The sequence below is a fragment of the Chelmon rostratus genome, chromosome 10, assembly GCF_017976325.1.
Source record: "Chelmon rostratus isolate fCheRos1 chromosome 10, fCheRos1.pri, whole genome shotgun sequence".
In the NCBI taxonomy this organism is placed as follows: domain Eukaryota; kingdom Metazoa; phylum Chordata; class Actinopteri; order Chaetodontiformes; family Chaetodontidae; genus Chelmon; species Chelmon rostratus.
The window spans coordinates 13,271,542-13,292,640 of NC_055667.1; the positions used below are offsets into that span (position 1 = coordinate 13,271,542).

A 21,099-nucleotide genomic window follows, 5' to 3' on the forward strand; every position below is an offset into this window, starting at 1 on the left:
CATTGTGTTTTTTTTTTTGCTCAGTCGAACGAATTGTCATCTGGTGTGTGTCATTAGTGTCACAGACCTCTTGGTGTTTGGCAGGTAGCGAGTACAGGACGTTCCATCCCAGGCGCAGTATGGGTCTCTGGCCAGGCAGCACTCAGCACAGGCCTTCCCATACACACTGCAGCGGTGGAGAGGAACCTGGGCAATGCCTGTGTCTGAGCCCAGATACAGCTGTTGCTGTGAGGACAAGTTTTAAAAAAGGGCTTTCAGGAGTGAGATTCTGTCAGAGTTAAAATCAGTTTGTGCTTCGATGTGTCTTAAAACTGACCATCCAGCTTTCTGTGTCCGTGACATTTTTTGCAATTTATGATGCGTCCTTGTGATATCGTATCATTAATAGTTATTAATACAAAGTAAGATGTGCAAAGAATTGGGTGAAGCAAAAGGAGGCTCCACCTCCTTCCTGCTGAGGTTCTGTTTTTTGGTCCAACCTCCGACAAGATCATGCTTTCTGTTTTCTGCATCTTAATATAATATTAGTTAATTATGTATTATACAATTATACACATACATAATATATCATTTCTGTGCAGATGAGCATGCAGATCCCTTTCAGTGGAGATCCTCAGCTGGGATTACTAGACAGTTATTGCCTTTCTAAAATTAAAGATCAATATTCTTTAAAAAAGAGCCACAATGTTGATGAATGGTATAAAACAAACGTACCCGTTTTGAGGAGATCTGCATGTTGATGATGGATGAGGCATCCTGAGAAGCAGAGAAGGTACAGCGAATGGATGACTTTGTCACATATCAATTCAATGTGCATCATTAAAGTAAATTTAATACGTAAGAAGATAAGTGCTTCTATCTACAAGAAATCTGCTTTATCATATTTTTCTTACTTTGAAGACTTCCAGCTCTTCCAGTAGAAGTTCCTCCATGTTGTTCCAGCTCTCTTTGGGGACATTAATCACCTTTAGTACCGTCCCTTTGTCTGAAATAAGAGATACAGTCCATCAAGTCACTTTTAATACATTATTTCATTATTTACATGTTTAAATCTGAAATTAAGAGTTAGAACTGAAACAAGTCATTCACCTGTGCCAATAAACATGACATCATACTGCCCATCGGCAGCGCCGACTCTGTCCACAGCGATCTGCGTGAAGCTGTAGTCCACGTTAGTCCTGACGAAAACGGGCCGTCGGCTCATTGGGTAGACCGGGTTATACATCAGAGGGTGGTGACGTGCAAACTGGATCACATCGTCTGGGAAACCCTTCGTGGACTCAAAACTGCCGAATGTCTTGCTGGGACACTGATGGATGGAAAAAAAGAAAAGTTTAGTTCATATTGCAGCACAAGGTCCTTGTTTAAATGAACTTGAGGACAAAACAAATGCAATACAGTACATACAAATGAAGAGATACAGCACAAAGCTCTGCAGATGGCAGGTGTTCACATTTAGAGGGTAACTCTGATTTGTAGTTTTTTTTTTTTATGTATTTGTATGTAGTTTTATTCAAAGTATGTCAACATTCCAGTCAGTCCACCTCCACTGTAAGGGATTTGTTATAGCTCTGCAGAGTGCACATACAGTTTGCTCATGAAGTGAAAAACTTTTGATCTGGTTTATGCACTTCAAACTCTGAATCTGCTTTCCATGCAGTTTTGCATAATTCACTTGTAAGCATGATCGTTTTCTTTTAATTTGATTCGTTCCGCTGATTTTACAACCCAGCGAGTTGATGATGGCGTGAGAGAGGGTTTACTGTAGGCCAAATACAATTACTATTCTGCAGTAATACAAAGGAGATTGTTCTGCTGTGGCAGTAACAGCTGAAGCTCTGCATAACAAATCCTGCTGACGCTACGCTTGTGTGCTTAGCTGAAAGTAAGAGCCCTGATAAGCACATATTGATTGGGAGAGCTTTAGGATGAAATGAGGTCTAATATCGAGTACTACCAGTTTATGAAGTGCCTGTAAGACTTTATATCACAAGAATATTATATGAGATCAATGTATTCATATTGATCTGGCTTTATATTTTTACAATCCAGTGCCTCAGATGGAAATATTAGAAACCGGAGAGCAAAAGTATTCAAAACTGTTCTAACACTAATATTGTGATATTGCCGCAGAACTTCATTACAAGTATTACATTAATAGTTTGATTTAAGTAAAGTTACAGTTTGCAGCATGCAGTAAAAGTACAGAAAAAGAAAATGTTCTGAAGGATCAGAAATAACAATTTGACTGTTACCATTATTGTTATTATTATTCTTATCAGTATTATTGTTGTTGTTGTGATATGTATGCAGCATTTTTTTGTTATGAAAAACCATAAACTGACATGCCACAACCACTCTGTGGATGAGTCTTAATGCCACTGACATACCATTCCTGGGCGGGGATAGGGGACTTTTCCCTGGAAGGGGACCCACTGGTAGTTGGGCCCCTCTTTGTGTGCGAAGGGCCCCAGGAAGGCCCTCCGGATGTCATTCATGGAGTAGAGACACACAGCTGAGCCTTTAAATACACTGCTGCTGGGGGACAGGGGAGCTGGGTTAGAAATATCAAAACCCACACACACACCACCCTTGTCTTTCTCTCTCCTTTCTCTTTTGCCCACACACACACACACACACACACACACACACACACACACACGCAGTATAAATGCACTCTGACCTGGAAGTAGAGAAGACAGTGTAGACCAGAGGGTTCTTTCTGTCCCTCGTCTGCAGCAGGAACACATCACCTGAGGGCGGACACACACACACTCAGGTCAGGTGGTGGTAGTCCAGAGGTCAGAGGTTCAGAGAAAGATAAGCAAAGCCCTACAGCCACGTCTAACTACCTTAAAAAGATATTTCACTTCAAACTGAGGGTCATGACCTGGAATGAAACCAACAGCAGCTTCGAGCAACGGTTTGTAAAGTTTAAACAATTGTAGTCCCGTTAAGTCTCTTCTTTCCTCTTGTCAGGTTGAGGTCTGCCACAACAGGTTCAGATCAATACACATATTTTTACAGGGAGGTCAGGTATGGTCAGAATATCTGTGAGATAAAGGTCTCATTGTTCATATGAAGGAATGTGATGGGCAGATTTAGCCTAAAGTGGGGTTAGGATGTGGATTAATATTTCCACTTAGTTTACCTTTCACTGCATCCTGAGATAAGACAGTTGATATTATGGCCCACAGACATGGTCAAAGAGCTCAGTCAGAAACACGTTGAGGCTGCTGTGCAAACCGCTTGAGATGAGGTTTGGTGTTTCTGTTTGTGAGATGTCATGTCATGTGTTGACTCTTCTCTCGGTCTTACTTCTTAAAATAAAGTGCATGTTTTCATCATTCTGTCCTCGCGTGGCACATGTGCAGTTTACGGTCAGAGCTGTGGCAGATTTGAATTCTCTGTAATTGTTAAAACAATGGCTTGTTGATTTCAGACAAAAACAGCTTCTCTTGGTTAGAGGTGATCATGAATTTTTGCCAGCTGTAATGGCAGTTGTCTCAGATTTCATCAGGTGTAGTCAGCTTTATCATTTAGATACCGTAACAAATTTCTTGCTTTTATTTTTTGTAGGGGCAGGGAGTGAAAGGCTTAACAAAAGACTTTTCTCTTTGGAGTATTCAACCATAATAGGTACAGCAAGCCTGTCAATCTGTGGATTTCTCCACAGTTATGATTGGACAATTGCTTGGAGGAGGGCTTTAACAAGAGGCCAATTGTTGCAGAGGAACAAACATGATTTACTGTTTTTTTTTTTCTTCAAGTCCAGGGATTCCTCCTAGATTTACCCACATGTTTTTAGTCATACGTAAAGGTTGGAGCAGTTTTATCTGTAAGTTGGGAATATTTATGAACTGGCACAAGACGTTTATGGAACTATCTGAGTGAGATTAAGTGAAATTATGTCTTCTTTATCATAAAATATTTCCTCTGCCCACAATCCATTCGTAGAAATGTAGCCTCGCTTCTGGATCAAAGCTAATGAAAACACATTATTGCCTTTTGTCATATGAAGACTCACCAGAGACAAGACTGCAACTTAGTCTGAACCCACAGCAAAAACACTGGCTTGGGATCAAGCCAGAATCTATTACCAATTAATCTCTCACTCATGCTTTCTCCAAGTCTGCAGGAATGTGGGGCTGAATGATAATCTACAATTGAGGTCAGACATCCTGGTTAATTTATTATGCTTTCCTTGACTTTCTCTCCCTTTGGACCCACAGAATGTGCTTCTGGGTAAAAATCCAATGGACAAAGAAAGGTTCGGAACATCAGCCCAAATTTCAAGTATTTGTTTTGCTTTTTCTTACTTACTGAAAAATCAGATGACTTTATCAATGCAGTATGATGTCAGACATGGAGACAGAAACAGAAACCTAGACCTGAGGACATCTGTTGTGAGGTGAATGAGGTCGAAAGTGTGCTTTCTTCAAGCTCTAAATGGCATGAATATGATGAGCATCACTCAGGGCCTTCACTTGAAGCATCAGTTATGTTACATCATGCTTTCATCCTTAATCTTAGTCATAAATAAGTCGACACAGTGCAGAATCTGAACTTACGCAGCTCGTCAAAGTACGTGTCGCTGCCGTCGGCCCCTGGTACCGAGCAGATCAGACGGGTCTTCAGGAATGTCGTCCACTTGTTCACGAGGCTTCGCTGACCGCCCATGTCGTTCTGAATCATGAAAAAACAGCCAGGAACGCAAAAGAAGACAGTCAGAGCAGTGTTATAAACTGGGAACCTGCCACTTTCAGCACTCAACCAAATAAAACATTTTTCAGTGGAATGACCTCATTTTGTTACAGAATCTGTCAAAAGGCCAGACTGAGTGGGCAGACTGGTGTTATTTTCACACCCAGTTTATTCGAAATACTGGACTGAAACGATCCCTCACCCTGCAGAGCTGTCCGATGCGGGAGTAGGTGGACTTCCCCAGCCCCTGGGCCTCAACCGCCGTCTCACGGAAGAAGAAAAACACCTTGTCGTCATCAGGGTTTTCACTTTCTGGGACCCAGAAGGAACCAACAAACTTCGGCTCTGGTAGGCATAAAGAGGAACAATGTCAAACAAGTTGCTTTGTTCCAAGCACAACCACATTGCAGTTAGTTGTAGAAGAACCGAGGCCGAAGGTGACACATGAACACACACAGACCGTTGAGCCAGCGTGAGTCATGCTGTTCGGTGCGGATGGACGGGCGCTTCCCCAGGCTCCTAAAGATGGTGAAGTCTCGTCCCATTAAGTCTGTGGCCACGCCCGCATATAACTCATCACCTAGGAGACAAAAGGAATCAATAACTCATTGGTTAGTCATCTACTGTGCACCAAAAGCAGCCGAAATCATGGCATGACAATGTTAGAAAACATTAAAATCTAAGTCTGGGATGAGTCGGTCAGCTCACCGACGAGTACAGATGCAGCGTTGTGGCGCGGGTCGTATGGACTCTTCCCTTTGCCGTCCTCCACCTTAGCGGGGTCAATCCTGAACACATGGTCCTGATGGAGAGAGAGGACAGGCAGAGCTGCATTTAAAGTGTGATCCCGCATACGTGTTGGAATAATACACTAATTTTTGGGCTGAGATTTCAGGTGTGAGATTTGAAACCAGCAAATTGAGCTAACCGCGATGTGCTTGTCTGCACCCTTTGCCATAATTCAGCTTCTCTGCAGCATCAATCTAGACTCCAGTTTGCCTTCAGTGACGTTTTGTTATGCTAAGGTTTCCAAGTGTGAGTAACTGCTGGATATCAAATGTCAACATTCATCTCTCTCTACACATAAACCTTGTTTTGAGGTTCTTGCCTGCGGTTTGCTCGGATTATGTTCTCACTTTTAATGAACAGGCAGTTATTTAGTTGGCAGAGGACGGAGGCTCGCATTTTCAGGCACCTGAACAAGGTTGATTTTTAATAACTTTTCGTTTGAGCCGGTGAGAACACACAAAACGAGCAGGGACAAGATCTGATGCGGTTCAGCAGTGTGTGCGTGTTGGTGTTGTTTATCTGTACTCCTCACCTCCATCCGGTGTCCCACCTCCACGAAGGCGCAGGTAGGGTGGAAGGCCCCGGTTCCACAGGCATACAGGTGGGTGCGGTTATAGTGGTGCACGATCTTCACGTAGTTTACACAGTCGGACTGAAAGACACACACAGGTACACAGTTTCAGTTTACCTTTGAAAAGCAGTTTGAAGGGTGGTCGTCGAAAAATAAATCATTGATTTTGATCTTTTCCCTGCAGACATGACGTAAACACTGCTTCAGAGCAAAATACGAGTCAGGATAGTCAGATTCAAATATACTCACATCTAAAAGATATTAGAGGGATTCTCCTTTAAATCAACCCAGCATGTGTAGCATTTACTTGTACAATATCAGCTACATGTCAGGTCACTAAATGTCCTGAATTCCCAGCAAAAATACTGTGAATTTCACCTCCATCAGCTGCAGCCCACTTAAAAGTGTAAAAACAAAGTGACAACGCAATAAAGCACACACACACACACACACACACACACAAACACACACACACACACACAGTTAATCCAATCGAGCAGAACTTGGACTCTCTCTTATTTGGTTTAGTGATGTACATTCCTCACATAGCTCCTCTCTCCCCGTCTTGCTTGTGACAACACTGCTGAGTCCTCAGCTCCACCTCCAACACACTGTTGTGGCAGCCTTTGTGTCCTGGCTGCACACACACACACACATGCACACACACACACACATGCCTACAGTGTGTGTGTATGTCCAATAAGGGTAAAATGGTCACACAAACCTCCCTGCAGGGGTACATAACAGTCAAAAGTATGAGAAGCCTGCATATGTTGTTAATGGATTTCATATGACACATGGACTTGTTGAACTGGATACTCTATGACACGATAAAAATGCAAATAATCAATATAGGACATATCCAAAGAATAATCAAATATATAATCTTGCCACTGTGGAAGTTAAGTTTTCCAGTTCAGTTTTGAGGATAAAGTTAATTTACCAAAGAATTCTGCTTAACATTTGTGGACACGTTTTATACCAGCTTAGTTAAAAAAAAATTCCATCGGTAAATCTCAGTTGGGTGAATCAACAACTGAACCATACAGAGCAAAAGAGAAAAATACCTAGGAAGAAGCACACACACACAGAGTGAATTTCTTCATTTAACTTCCTTTAAAGGAATAATTTGACTTGCAGGGAGTGAGACAAGAAGACTGATGCCGCTCTTGTATTTGTCTGTTCGTAAGCTTCAGCCAGCAGGCTGTTGGCTCGGCTTAGATATGGTCCGGTACATAACCTCCAGCTAAACCCATGATTTTTTGTAAGAATTAAAGAAAAAAATAGATAATCTGTTAGTTACAACCTTTATAAGGTCTGGTGGGCAGACAGAACCAGGCTAACTGTTTCCCAGTGCTCCCAGTTTTTAAGCTAAGCTAAGCTATCCAGCTGGTGGCTGTTGCATTTAGAGAGCAGTCAACCAAGAGTAGAGGAATTTACCAAAAGCAAACTGGTGCTTAATTATGTCAGTTTTTATAACAGACCGCCTCCCATACCATTTTCTGCTCCTCTTCCTCCTTTATCCTCCTTCACATTAACAGCTTTTAGTATCCTCATCTCTTTCCGTCTGTTCCCTCCTCTTCTTATCTAGACAGCATGTTATTGACCCGCAGTCACATCTGTCCATTCGGAGTCAGGTTACAGCCAGACGGATCTCAGGAGGCCGCTGGAGAAAAGATTTACTGTACGCCAACAGATTGGATGATACGCACTGTTTTTCTAGCCGGAGTCTCGATATTAACACCAGGCTTTGAGGAGATTGGCCTGTTTTACAGCTAGCCCTGTGAGGACAACATGGATGCCGTGATTATCTCATCTTATCAGTAATCTTTACAGGCCCCGGGGCTTTGTTACATGTGACGAGCTAAGCTATGAGCGATATCACCATGAAACTCGTCAACTTCCCAAAAACTTAGTCTGTGCAATAAGAATTTGCTGTCTTCATGCACTACTATAATTAACCATGCACTGGCTCTCACATCTAATTAATATAAAGATTTGTTTTTCTCCTGTCTACATTTCCCCACACAGGCCACTGGAACATCTGTCTGTAGATCGAGTTACATACACTGTTGGACCCCTGGGGGCCACTGGAGAAGAGGTTCATAAAAGACGTAGATCTGACCATCAGGCACAGGCTGAGATAATGAACAATCATCATGTGCACAAAGTCAAATTCATTATTTGTTTCGTTATCTTTATTCATTGCAGCTACATTTGTGCCTAAATGTCATTGTACAGCAGTTATTTTATTCTGGTTATTTTATTTGTCCAAAAAGGTGGAACCTTTTTGCCTTCAGTGGAGGAACATGGCATGTTCCCATTTCACTTTCTTAATATTTGCATTCTTATATTTTATATTGCTTTCATGTTACGGATTATTTCCCTCAGGATGAAGATTGATCTCTTTCTCCATGTCTCTGTTTCTTCATCTGTCCGTTCAGTCTTCACAAGAGGGTGACAGACAGACAGGCCGGGCTGTGAAAGCAGTGGCAGAAGCGGAATGGTGGCTCATTAGGCCTAACACACACACACACACACACACACACACACACACACACACACACACACACACACACACACACACGCACTTACAGCCCTCGGTGCTTTAGAACAAAGAGCTGCCTTTCAGCCTTTGAAAACCATCAGGGTTAAAGTTGGAGTTGTTGGTGTGTGAATGCATACATGCCTATGAGAGTGCGTGCGTGCGTGTGTGCGCGCACGCCCGTGTGCACACATGAAGGTGTTCAACCAATCGACAGGCCGATTAAGCTGTTGACAAACACAGGAGACCTCTGTTTCCCATGAAAGAAACTCACTCCACTTTTACCTCCACCCTCAGGCTGACACACGCACTCACACAATGAACGAAGATACACACTCTCAAACCCGCACCTCGCCGGCTTATCATGTTCCTACGATAAAACACACTTGTGCAAAGTCTCAATCAACATTTTTCTCATGATTCCCAGTGTGTGCATCTGAAGCAAGACCCCCTCCTACTCTATCTAACCCCCATTGTATTTTAAGCCCTTGGTCTGTGTGTGTCAGAGGGCAGAGGAAGGTGAGGGAGTCAGCGGAGCAGGGGACTGACAGGGGCAATTCTTTGATGTGACAAAAGAGAGAGAGCAGGAGGAAAAGAAAAGGTAAGAAAGGACGCTTGAGAGACTATGAAAAGATCAGAAAGGAAGGAGGAGAACGTGTAGGTGAATTATGCCTGCAATCACATTTGCTCTGTGTGTGTGTGTGTGTGTGTGTTGCTGGGTGTAAAAGGGTTCACTGGCCAACCTTTGACCCACCTCTGACTCATTAGCTGAAACAGTGAGCAAAGCGCAGGCTGCGCCCTCGCCGTGGCCTGAGCTTTAGGCCTTCATGTCTTATAAAGCTGTATTGTTCCCCCGTGGATATCTTTTTTCCCATTCCTCCCTTTTCTCCTCTCCATTCTAGAAATGATTAACCCGATTAACCCATTATCTGTCCCTCTGCTACTTCTCTCCATGTCTGTCCGTCTCACACGAGCTGGGTTTTCATTCAGGCATGTGCTGAGTTGTAAAAGTGCAATTTACTCAATGTGATTTTCCTGATCCCGTAGAGCAAAAAACATTGGATGTTCCAGCTGTGTTTTCCACCACACTTATGTCATAAACACGATTTCTTTAATAAATTAGCATCCGGTCATTAAATGACCATCAGCTAGTACATTAGATGTACTAGATTAGATTACTGGATGGCTTAGTTGGCCAAAATCTGCTGATTCTTTACCTTCTTCATTTCCCCGATTTATCTGACTGACATTTTCCAACCAATCTAAACACAAATTTTCACCTATTTCATTGCATCATTCTAGAAGCTTAGATTGAAACAGAGCTACTGTCCATTTTTCTTTTTCGGATTGTGTCTGAGAGCGAAGAGTCCCAGTGATCCAGCAAAGCTGAATAAAGTTAACAGCTGAGAGCCTTTGACTGAACACACTAAACGATGGCACGCAGCGGACGACCATTAGATGCAGCACACAATGCAGCACAGTGTAATATCCCAGGAATGCCTTTGATCGCTTCTGCCGAACAGGGCAATGTAGCAGCGTTGACATTTGCCTGACGTGTTTCTCCTGCAACAGACTGATTTCTGGATTCGGTGATATTATTGCAGCTGTACAGTGCAGAGGGTCAGAGGAACCCATCGAGGCAGAGCACGATTTTCACTTTTTTCAATTATTCGGATGGAAAATCACAATTGTTTCAGTAACTGTTGTTTGTGCTTGTAAAATGAATCCCAACACAGATGATCTTCAGATTCACACATTTGGTGGCCACTAAGCTGTTGCTCAGTAATGAAGGACTGGTCCTTTGCTTGAGTCTTAATACCTGAATGACATCATAAAGGTCTGACTTTGTGATCCCCTCACTTTTCTGCACCACCACCGATAAACATCATGCCTGCTTAACATAGCATTGTCATTGCGAGCATGTTAGCATGCTGATGTTATTTAGCATTCAGTACAGCTTCACAGAGCCATGAAAATTGTCTTGTTTCCAAGATAGACAACAAAAATTATTGAGTGCACAATCTGCATAATTACAGTAAATGAATCCAACACTGACTGTTGGTAGAAGACAAGAAACAAATCCTGAACTCCAGTGTCAGATGCTTTGTATGCCTGTCCATCCCTTCATCCACCTCAGCCTTCTTGAGGAGGTACAAGCCATTCCTGCTTTGTAACTGAATGTAAACGTAGAGGTCTTTTCATTTGCTTGAACAAAGGGACATTGCTGCCATGGCCATTATATGCAGGACCTTCTATTGTCAAGAAAAGACTATTTGTCTGTCAAGAAAACATAAGTGCCGGTCAATTAAGCCATTTAAGGAAATGACCAATGCTGGTGTTTTTGTGGTGAGGACAGTTTCATGCTTTAAACATTCACAGTCGCTCAACCACAGCGTTAACCTCTTTCCTCAACATTAACCTCGTTCCTCAACGTTAACCTCTTTCCCCAGTCACAATTTCCCATTTTCAATTCCAGTGGATTTTAACTGATGCTCTTCTCTTAACTGGAGCAACAGCGTAAACACACAGTCCATCACCACTGTAGGTTTAAACATGGCTCCAGCCCCACTGCGACGCCTCAGTCAAACTGCTGACTCAGACTGAGTGTCTGGGTGAACTGTCAACTGTTTACTGCCACTGTCTGACTGTGTTTATGTGCATGTGTCTGTGTTTGTGCTAGTGTGTCTGTGTGCATGTTAGGTGGATTTCCTGTGGTCAGTGGGTGTGTGTGTGTGTGTGTGTGTGTGTGTGTGTGTGAGTGATGAAGTGTTTATTACTTGTCTTTATGTGGGCAACTTGTTGAGCCCATCACATGTCTTGACTGTATTTGCTGAGCTACTGTGATAGTGTGCACCAGCGCTGGAGAAGTCCATTTTCAGGTAGCATTTCACTTCATATGTTTGAAATTATGTAATACAAAAGAGACATTGATGGGTAAAAATGCAAAACAGTCAACTCTTGCCACTCTCATGTCCATCCATTACAACTACAGACACTTAGCATTTCTTAGCATGAGGGTAAAACATACAGCCTGGCTCTGTCCATATGATTAAATAATCTACATGTTATATATTGCTTGTTTAATCCATGGAAAAACTAAAGAGTACAAATGACGAGCTGTGGTTTTATGGAGGATAAGGGGCTGGATTATTTCTTGGTCGGGGCAGTGACTACTTGTTGTTATTGTGAGGTTGCCGAGCAAAAGCTTTGGTCTCCTATGCTTGTCTGTGTCACATGGGTTTTCTGTTTTCAAACCAGTGAATATAGCGAGTAACCCCAAGATCCCACCGGTCACGTTCCCGTGACGTGGCGTTCCCTCGCGTTGTTGCGTCCTACATATGGCTGCGAACCCCACTGGGCGTGTTTCCGAAGCAGAGTGTTTTGCCTGCCTGATTTTGTTTGATTCTGTTTATTGTTGACCTACAATCGGGAGCCTGAAAATTTAGCAGATTCTCTACACTGTTCCCGTATCTCACTTCCTGCCTGGCTCAACCTGCTCTGTACAGATTGACGCGTTGTCCGTCAAAAACAGACTCTCCACATATTCTCCACAGAGCAGCGAGCCGCCTCTGGGTCGCTCCTGAAACGCAGCAGTTCAGATGAATGTATTTTGCGACACAGAATGGCGCTTCGCTCTGAACGCCGGGCTGAGTAAGCATCACTGCTGCAGCGATAAGGATCTGATCCCTCACTGGCTTCCCATCCGAGGACACTGAAGACTGTGTTTGGTGGAGCGCCTTGCCAAGAAACTCTGCCAGACATTGAATCCCTGCGGTGTTTTCCATGACACCATCCCTTTGGTGAGAGGACACTTCTAATAAAGAGCAATAATGTAACATAAAGCCATTGCAGTGTCTTCATATTAAATCTGAGCTAGTAAACAGTTAATAGTTGTGTGTGTCTGTGTCTGTGTGTACGTGTGTGTGTGTTTGTGTGTGTGTGTTCAGTATGTTATAATGAGTGTACTTGTGCAGCACATGTGACTCTTTACAAATGAACAGCATACATTAAAGTGTAAGACAGATCCAACTGTGAAAAGGACAAGATATCTACTTTGTATTTAGGTAAAAAAAAAAGTTTTTTGATGGAGAGGAACGAACCTTCAAAGTTTCCTATTCCCTGACCACAAATAATAGGAGATAGACGGAGAGGAGGCCTGAGAGAGAGAGTGAGGAAGACGGAGAGAAGCGATTCAGAGGGGGAGAGAGATGTTGGCCTCTTCCAACAGAGAAACACACTTCTCTGTAATTAGGGTCAACGGTGTGAGGTCAGCTCAGTTCTCAGTGTGTGGGTGAGTGTTCACAAAGACACTGAAAGTCAAAAGGAATAAGAGGGGAGTGAGTGTTTAACAAAGGATAAAAATAACACTGCAAAGGTCAGAAAGGCGGGACTAACAGCTGACCAGAGGGGGGACTCCTTTCCATGGAGCGTTTGTCTTCAAAATCCCCACTTTTTTTCTGTTTTTTTTATCTTTTCTCCCTCCATTTCTCCTTCCCCTCTTCCCCTGGAGCAGTTTTACTGATTCTCTTCACCGCTCCCTTTTGGGAACATTGCATAGACTTACGAACCATAACCACTCCTTGCCTAACCCTCGCCTTATCCTGGCCTTAACCCAAGTCTTCTCCCTAAAGTGCAATAACTTATGTTACAGGGTCTTGCATTTTGTCTCCATAAGGAAGATGAGTCGCCATAATGTGACTGTACACACAGATTTAGGTCCCCACAATGCGAGTAATACATGCCGCACACACACACACACACACACACACACACACACACACACACACACACACAGAAACCTGAGCAGACACACACTCAGACAGACTCCTGGTCAGGTGAAACTGGAGCCTGGAGTTTTGTATGAATGGAGCTCGTTGTCTGTCTGCTACAGCTGTGTAATCACACTGATGAAGGGTTTGTTTTACAAAGACACACACACACACACACACATGCACACATACATATTGGATGCTTAAACATACATGAACAAATGTTCATACACACTGTCAAACACAGGAGCATAAATACAGTATAGACAGATTTGTGGCATGTGATCATGCACTGAACTGTCACACACACGAACACACACACACACACACATATGTAGAGTAAGCTAATTGTGTGTGATGTAATCCTGGGTGGTCTATATGCTCTTGGTGGCCCTTACATGTCGGTCAGCAAAGCCAAGCCTCCATCCACATACAGAACTTCACATTTAGACACATAATCATCACATACAATATTTATTCAACCTATTCCTGGAACCGAAATGTTTCTCTTCCATAGATCAAGACAGAAAATCTTGATTTTTTTAATGTTTTGGGTTTTTTTTTTTTGGCTGCCAATAAAAAGACAGAGAGAGAGAGGGTCATGAGTTCAATCATTGCAACATGATGCAGACAAATATAGACTGTCACTCAGGTCCCTGCCCGCACACTCCCCACATTTACAAGCACACAGGAAGCTGTGTTATGTCCACTTCAGAAATCTTGTTGTCCTAACTGGGTTTATCTAATTCCTTAACCAAATTAAAGTTTCCCATTTTACACCACAAAGCCACAGAACGCACACTGATTGTTAACCGCTACGGAAAAGCACAAACGTCTTTGGCTTAAGCTCAAAATGAGCAGATCTCAGGGTTTGAAACAGACAGGTTTTGAGGAAGTGATCTCACTAAAGGAAGGGTCCAAAAGAAGGAGTGTTACACCGATTATTGCATGTCATCTTTTGAAACGTGGTGTTTCTGCCTTGTGATGACTCCCATGACTCCAGTGGATTAAAAGGTAGCATTGTGTTGCGCTGGATAGGAGTGGACAGCTACCTCCTCCACGAGGAGCTCCTCAGCCCTCTTATTTAACTCTGTGTACAGCGGATCATGTCTGAGGGGCTGATGTGAGGTGGAAAAAAAGGAATGTTATCTATTGCATTATATCTATTGCATTATGGTTCATATACAGTCACTCTGTTTCACTCAGAGAGCTCTTTTCTCTTCATATAAAATGTGGTCTTTCTATTACAGAATATTTAAATGCACAGAACAGTATCCAACATCACTTCTCAGAGAAAGGATGAAGATGAGCCTTCTCAGGTTCCACAGAACTGTGCATTTTTGTAAAATAAAGTTAAAAATAGAGTAAAAAATGGGATGAGGTGTGAGGGGACTTACCGTGATGTCCTTGCCGGCCCAGTTACACTCCTCCCTCCAGTCGACGGGAGCGGGCCAGTAGATCTGAAACACAGCAAAGGTCAGATGATCCTGCGGCTGAAATCTACCTTTATTATCTGGATTCATTTGCTAATTTAAAGCCTGTGTGATTATTTAACTTTTAATCACTAAAAACAACAAGTGTTTGTTCCCTCTACTGTAACAATATGCCCTTTGAGTAAGGCGCACCTTAAATGAGACACCTAGAGGTTTGGATGAATCTCAGCCTCTCAGTGCTTCTGTCCAGTCTTTCTCTTTTTCTCTCTCTTTTTCCCCATTCTGCTTCTTTCTCCCCTTTCCTTGCCTCCTTCTCATCCTCCCTTCTCATTGTAAATGAGGATGACCCCCACCGTATTGAGCAACACTACACAATCAGGTCATAAATCAAAACCGGCCAACAGAGGCTTCACATCTCAGGCACTAAGCACGTAATTCACTCCAAACAGCTGTGAACAGATGTTTGTAGCGGGCTGTATTTTGCTTTTTTTTATCTCTGTCTTTTTTTATGTCAGTGCGTACATTTGCATCTAAACGTATTCTGTTCTCCAGTGATTCAGGTAAGTGCATTTGTGCTTCTGCAACTTCAAACGCAGACTATGACCATTATGAACTCCAGCAGCAAAGGTTTCAATCAAAGCATGTCATTCAGGTATCAATCACAATGTTTTTTGGCTGAATGCTCTCTTTTGATCTCTGTCCACGTCTTTGATTTTCTACCTTTGTCCATTAATCCCACATTTCTCTTCCCTCTCTTCGTACATGTGAAGCTACTCACTTGAGTGGTCTCATATGTGCCAGAATATGATCCAGTCATTTTCAAAGGGACATGTTGGTCAAATGTGTCCACACTTTTGAAAGTTTTCTGTCTACCATGCCTCGGCCCACATGAAAACAAACTCGCAAAGCCTGTGTGGCCTGACTTTGATAACAACAGTAATAAATGATCCTTAGGACTATGGCACTGGCTGTAAATAGAAACCATTTCCTCATTCCCATCTCATTAGAATCCCCCTAATTTAGTTTGCAATTAACACAAGCAATAAGGTCATTTTATGACACATAAGGTGACTAATTAGAGCACAGTTCAGATAAAATACATGTCTTGATTAGGTAAATAAGTGTGCTGTTGTGAAAAATACAGTCATTACAGTATAATCCTGCTTTGTTTTATTCGTTTAAGGGGCTGCTGTGTGTTTGAAATTGTCATGAGCTCAGGGGTGTTTTCCTCTAAAACAAAGTGGAGAAAACCTCAGCACAGTAACAGCTGAGTCATTAGTATTAATCACCAAGCTGTTTTTTTTCTGCTGTGGGGCAGTAAAACATTTATATACTCCGATTTTATATGTTGTCTGCCCAACAAAAACAGCTCCTGACTTATTGTGGTTTTTACTGATTTTGGTCCTGACCAACCTTGTGCTCCTGCTTGGCAATGTTGTCTAATGATAGCGACAGCAGGAAGTTCTTGGCCCCGACGAAGAGTCGGCCTCTCTCCTCATCCAGCAGCAGAGCGCTGAAGCAGCAGGAACGCTCCAGCTCGAACCGTCGCACTCCATGGAACTGCTGCAACTCTGAAATTGCACAGATATGAGGGATTATTGAGGGTGGCACCCCTCAATGTGTCTTTTATTACATGTGACATCTTGCATCCTCCTGTTGCACACCACATGCAAGCTCCCACGAGCTATTTTAACTCATGCTGCACTGTCAACAGTGAGGCGGAGAGGAAAACAATACTCTCGTTATGGCCATTATCTGTATGTTTATTCTGTTGTGAGCTAGTCTTGGATGAAACAAGCAACAGTAAACAATGACCTAAGAAAGACTTTGTGATCAAAGTTTCAAGGCTAAAAGCATAAGTCATCAGAGTCCTCAGAGCCACATCAGTTGGTTGGCCACAGAACTGCAACAAGTCATGTGGTTGATAAAGAAGACTACCACTTCATTTTCATATTTAAATAACATTTTTGAGTCATAAGGCCAGCGACTTGTAAACAGGGAGGACCAAATCCTCTGACAGTAATGACACTATATTGGTTTCGATGGAAAAATTGAGTGTCTTTGCTGTTTCCAAACTGGCAAGAACAAATTCTGGGGAAACAGTGCCTAGGAAAATTCAGCTTGTATTTGTAAACTTAAGCTATAATAGTTACCCCAAGCCAGTGGAAAAAAAAAAAAAAAACAAACTGTGTTCTTGGCTCGAGATGATGAAGAAATAAAGGGACTGCATCCTCCCTTGCTGGCCTTCTTTAAACCAGGAGCTTAAGAAAACAAGACCAAGGCCCTCTTCGCTTAGATATTAAAATGGCTTTATTAGTCTGCCATTGTTCTAATGGCAATTTATAACTTTATTTAAGACCGTGACGCCACCCGACAGCTGCCTGCATGACATCAGGACTTTAGATCTACTTCCCTAGTTTTATATTATGTGCCACTTTCAGTGAATGTGTTATTATTCAGTCCCAACATGCTGTGGTAACAATAACCTTGGGCCCAAAGAGGACACTTATTGTACTGAAAATGAGACTTGTTTAAGGCACAGATTCACTAATATGTTGAAAGAATTACGTAGTTGACAGCTTTTAAATAGATCAAATGTCTTTGCTTAAGCTAAGTCTGCTTTTATGTCTCTCTGTCTCAGTATTGTGGGTCACGTTATTCGTCAAAACAGAGAGCATATTTCTCAGGTAGCCCTTGACTTAAGTAATCGATACTACAACCACTCTAGCTGCCCTGTGATATGGCAATATAGCCGATGTTTAGGATGTAATATATTAGCATGATAATGTTGGTCAATGTTGACCACCAACTTGCACTATAGCCTTCTTATTGCTTAGTTTACTACAAAGACATTGTTTGATAGGGAATGATAAATTAGCCTGCTGCAAACCCGTTATCTGCCACACAGGCTGCTGTTTTTGCGAAATCTGCAGACTAAAAAAAGGAGAAGGTCATTTCAGGGATGCATGACGTCATCAAGATCTCTTTTAGTCCTTCATGTGTCAACTAAACCTAAATTATTCTGCTATCTCCCCCTCCTGTACTGTATGCTACATGTTACCTTCAGCCTAAATTAAAGGGAGCACATACCTCAGCCGGGCAGACGGCCTTCAGCGAGCCTCACATCCTTGTGAGTTGCTTCAGGCTATAATTGCCAGCTTTCAATGATGGAACACATCCCTGGTTTATGTGGCTGCGTTGGGCATTGAGCTGCCTTCTTCTGACTTACAATGCTCGAGATGCAACCCTGCCTGTATGTTTAAGCCTTGTGTGTGCGCGTGCATGTGCATCTGTTTGTGTACGAGTGTGGCTGTGAATCACAGCAACCACAAATTGCGGCTGGCTGCTGTTCAGGGCTGTTTACTTTGAAAAGGATGTGGTGGAATCTCACATGAACCAGAGAAAGCGTGTGTCTGTGTGAGTGTGTGTGTGTACATGCACTGTGCACAGAACAAAGTATATTATGTGCCGTAGAAGAGGCAAAGACTCACACATGGACACCCATATGACCAATCCACAACACACAAGCCAAATTGTTCTTAAGACAGAAACGCTTGAGCTGTCCCGTTCAAAGCTTTGCTGCTTACCTTTGTATGAGAGCTTCATGCGAGGTGAGGAGGACGAAGACGAGGAGGAGGAAGAAGTGGAAGAGGATGAAGAGGAAGAGGAAGAACGGGTCATGGTGCCAGAGGAGGCATGGGCGGCGGCCAGGCCCAGCAGGAACAGAGAGCTGCAGGTGACCATCATGGCGGCCATCATCATCATCATGGTCATCATCTTGGCACGCTTGGAACAAACTCTTTCCTTTCAAAAGCCAAAATGTGAGTCAGAAGAGAATTTCTTGTGGTTTTCAGGTGGATTGTGGCCTACTGTTAGACTCCACTTAGCAGTAATGCCTGATATTTTTTCCCAACAAGTCCAAGCCTTTGGATTGGTTTGGACTCAGCTCAGCTTTGCAAACCCTAAACAGATTCTCCTTCTCGTTGTGTGTTTAAGATGAGCTTCAGTCTCTTCCAGTTTTCTTTTCAAGCTCTTAAGATTCAGTTAAATCGTTATCTTGTCCTCCTTGGTTCGTCTCTTGGTGGATCCACTGCTCCTCCTGTGAAGGACGACCAAGTTCACCTCTCACATCCAAAACGGGACAAAAACGTCACACATGGGCATAGAGACCTAAAAAAAATAGACACAGAAAGGGAGTGGATTTAGAAATGGACACTACTAGCATATGTGTGCTCGTGCCAGGGATGCCCCTGTGCGCACACACACACACACACACATACTGGCGTCTGAGGTATATTTAGTGAGAGTCAGATTGATGCTCTGCCAGGCTGTGTTAATGCCAGCCTACATTATGGCAACAACACTATAATCTCTTCACATTACAGCAAGACTCAGGAACAGTATCCAAAACACATACACACACACACACACTGACCATGGTGATGAAGGCTGCGTATGTGTGTGTGTGTGTGTGTGTGTGATAGAGATATGGCATGCGCACTGCCAAGCCAAGCACAATCTCTCCATGTCTGTGGCACTGCCAAGAAACTCTCTCTCTCTCTCCCTCTCTCTCTCTCTCTCTCTCTCCACACTGACAGACAGTGGCACCAGATGAGATCTTTTCATTGCTGCAGACTAATGTGCCGACAGTGAGGTGCATGGATGTGTGAATGGATGAGTGCATTGGTGCTCAGCTGAAAAACGTTTGTTTTTGTAATGAGATTTGGTGTGAGTATTGAGTCACACAGCAGCAGATGAATGACATAAGTTATTCCAAGTTTACAGTGCTGCTTTTTATAATCTTGCTTCTATGATCTGTAAGGGGACTTGTTGTCAATTGAGCATGGTCTGGGAGTATAGACAGAGGATCTCAGTAAATTTGAGAACTGGAGTTGAACTGAAAGTGACGGAATTGTTACTGTTTCAGAAAAATCCCCAATAAATTGGTCCCTCGATTCTAAGCGTGTTGTTGTAAACCACAAGTCCACCACAGCAGGAATGAAGTCACTGCTTTGTGAGTCTACATGTGTATGGCACACACACACACACACACGCACACTCACACACACACACACACACCTCTTTCAGTACTTTGGACTCTGGTCAGATGTAACAATAAAGCCTTTCAGTAGAAACAGTCTCCTTTATTATATTACACTTCACTGTTGGCGCTTAGTCAGTAATCGACAGGCTTTGCTCCCTTTTCACTTTCACTCTCCGTTTCCTGACAACAACCTCTGTCACTGGTCTTCATCTGCTCCGCTCTGTAAAAACGCCTCTAGAGTAAAATCAGCTTCTTGGCCAATACAAGGCTCAACTGTCAAACGCCAAGGCAATATCAGACGTAAAATAACAGTTATCATCTTTCTTTATATGGATCTTGTAAGAAGAAAAAAACTCAAAAGAAGCCTCAAAAACGTCCATGTGGACAAAATTAGCACAATAGCAGACTAGATTTGGTACACTTGCCCACAGTTAGCCAAAGCAGTGCTACTGGAGCTGATTCTCAGCCCAGATTGGCCCAAATATGCACCCATTGAATTTATCCAAATCAGCCATAAATATGGGCTAAACCTAATTTGCATTTCGGCTTCTGGTGATAGAACACATCCAAATGCGCCAACACTGCTACTGCTGCTGTTCTCCCAATTTGCAATGTGGTGGGCTTCAAGGATACTTTAATTTCAGGTAGCCCCTCACTTATGAGAATAAGTACAAAATGGGTCTCCCAACAGAGAAGGTGGTCCCTGGAGACACCACAGGTGGCTTTGTTTGTCATAATCAAATAGGTTTATAGGTGTGCATGTGCAGCAGTGGTAAATATGTGGTAATGGAGGAAGTGGATTTCTTGACCTAAACCAGTGATCGGTGGCCAGAGTTCAAGATTGACGGACGGTTCTGCTGTCTGTGGTCAGTGAGGACGACTGGGTGAAGTGTGGTTTGGGCACTCGCTCATTATCTTCATCTCAGCCATCTTTAAGCATGCTGAATGTTCAAATAATTCATCATTTTAAATTTAAAATAAGTTGTTCCTCATATGAAAAGCTGAAAGCTGCAGTGGTCACTTTTGAGCGCACACAACCAAACCGAAACACACAAAGATGAGAATACACACACACAAGCTCCAATGCATACACACACCCGTCCAGGCTGTTGGCACAGAGTTTTATGAATAATGGAGCTATTGAGGCGTGGAGACAGGAGAGCACTCATAAGCTCACAGCTCCAAGGCCACAACACAACAGGACAGAGCTGAACAGGAACATAAACTCCCACATACCCTGCAGT

General features: G+C 42.9%; 1 protein-coding gene across 2 annotated transcripts in view; it reads right to left on the minus strand.

The window, feature by feature from the left end:
• Window positions 1-21,099, minus strand: part of sema3b (sema domain, immunoglobulin domain (Ig), short basic domain, secreted, (semaphorin) 3B) — a 72,917-nt gene that overhangs the window by 4,842 nt on the left and 46,976 nt on the right. For both annotated transcript variants that reach the window (XM_041945325.1, XM_041945326.1), the window contains 14 exons: window positions 18,399-18,981; window positions 16,225-16,382; window positions 14,776-14,838; window positions 6,026-6,145; window positions 5,413-5,506; window positions 5,165-5,284; window positions 4,907-5,049; window positions 4,572-4,686; window positions 2,684-2,753; window positions 2,391-2,535; window positions 1,090-1,309; window positions 894-985; window positions 715-756; window positions 68-225 (listed from right to left, as the gene is read on the minus strand). In XM_041945325.1, the coding sequence (XP_041801259.1) occupies window positions 68-225; window positions 715-756; window positions 894-985; window positions 1,090-1,309; window positions 2,391-2,535; window positions 2,684-2,753; window positions 4,572-4,686; window positions 4,907-5,049; window positions 5,165-5,284; window positions 5,413-5,506; window positions 6,026-6,145; window positions 14,776-14,838; window positions 16,225-16,382; window positions 18,399-18,588 (1,730 nt within the window). In that variant the 5' untranslated portion in view covers window positions 18,589-18,981. The remainder of the gene's footprint in view (window positions 1-67; window positions 226-714; window positions 757-893; window positions 986-1,089; window positions 1,310-2,390; window positions 2,536-2,683; window positions 2,754-4,571; window positions 4,687-4,906; window positions 5,050-5,164; window positions 5,285-5,412; window positions 5,507-6,025; window positions 6,146-14,775; window positions 14,839-16,224; window positions 16,383-18,398; window positions 18,982-21,099) is intronic.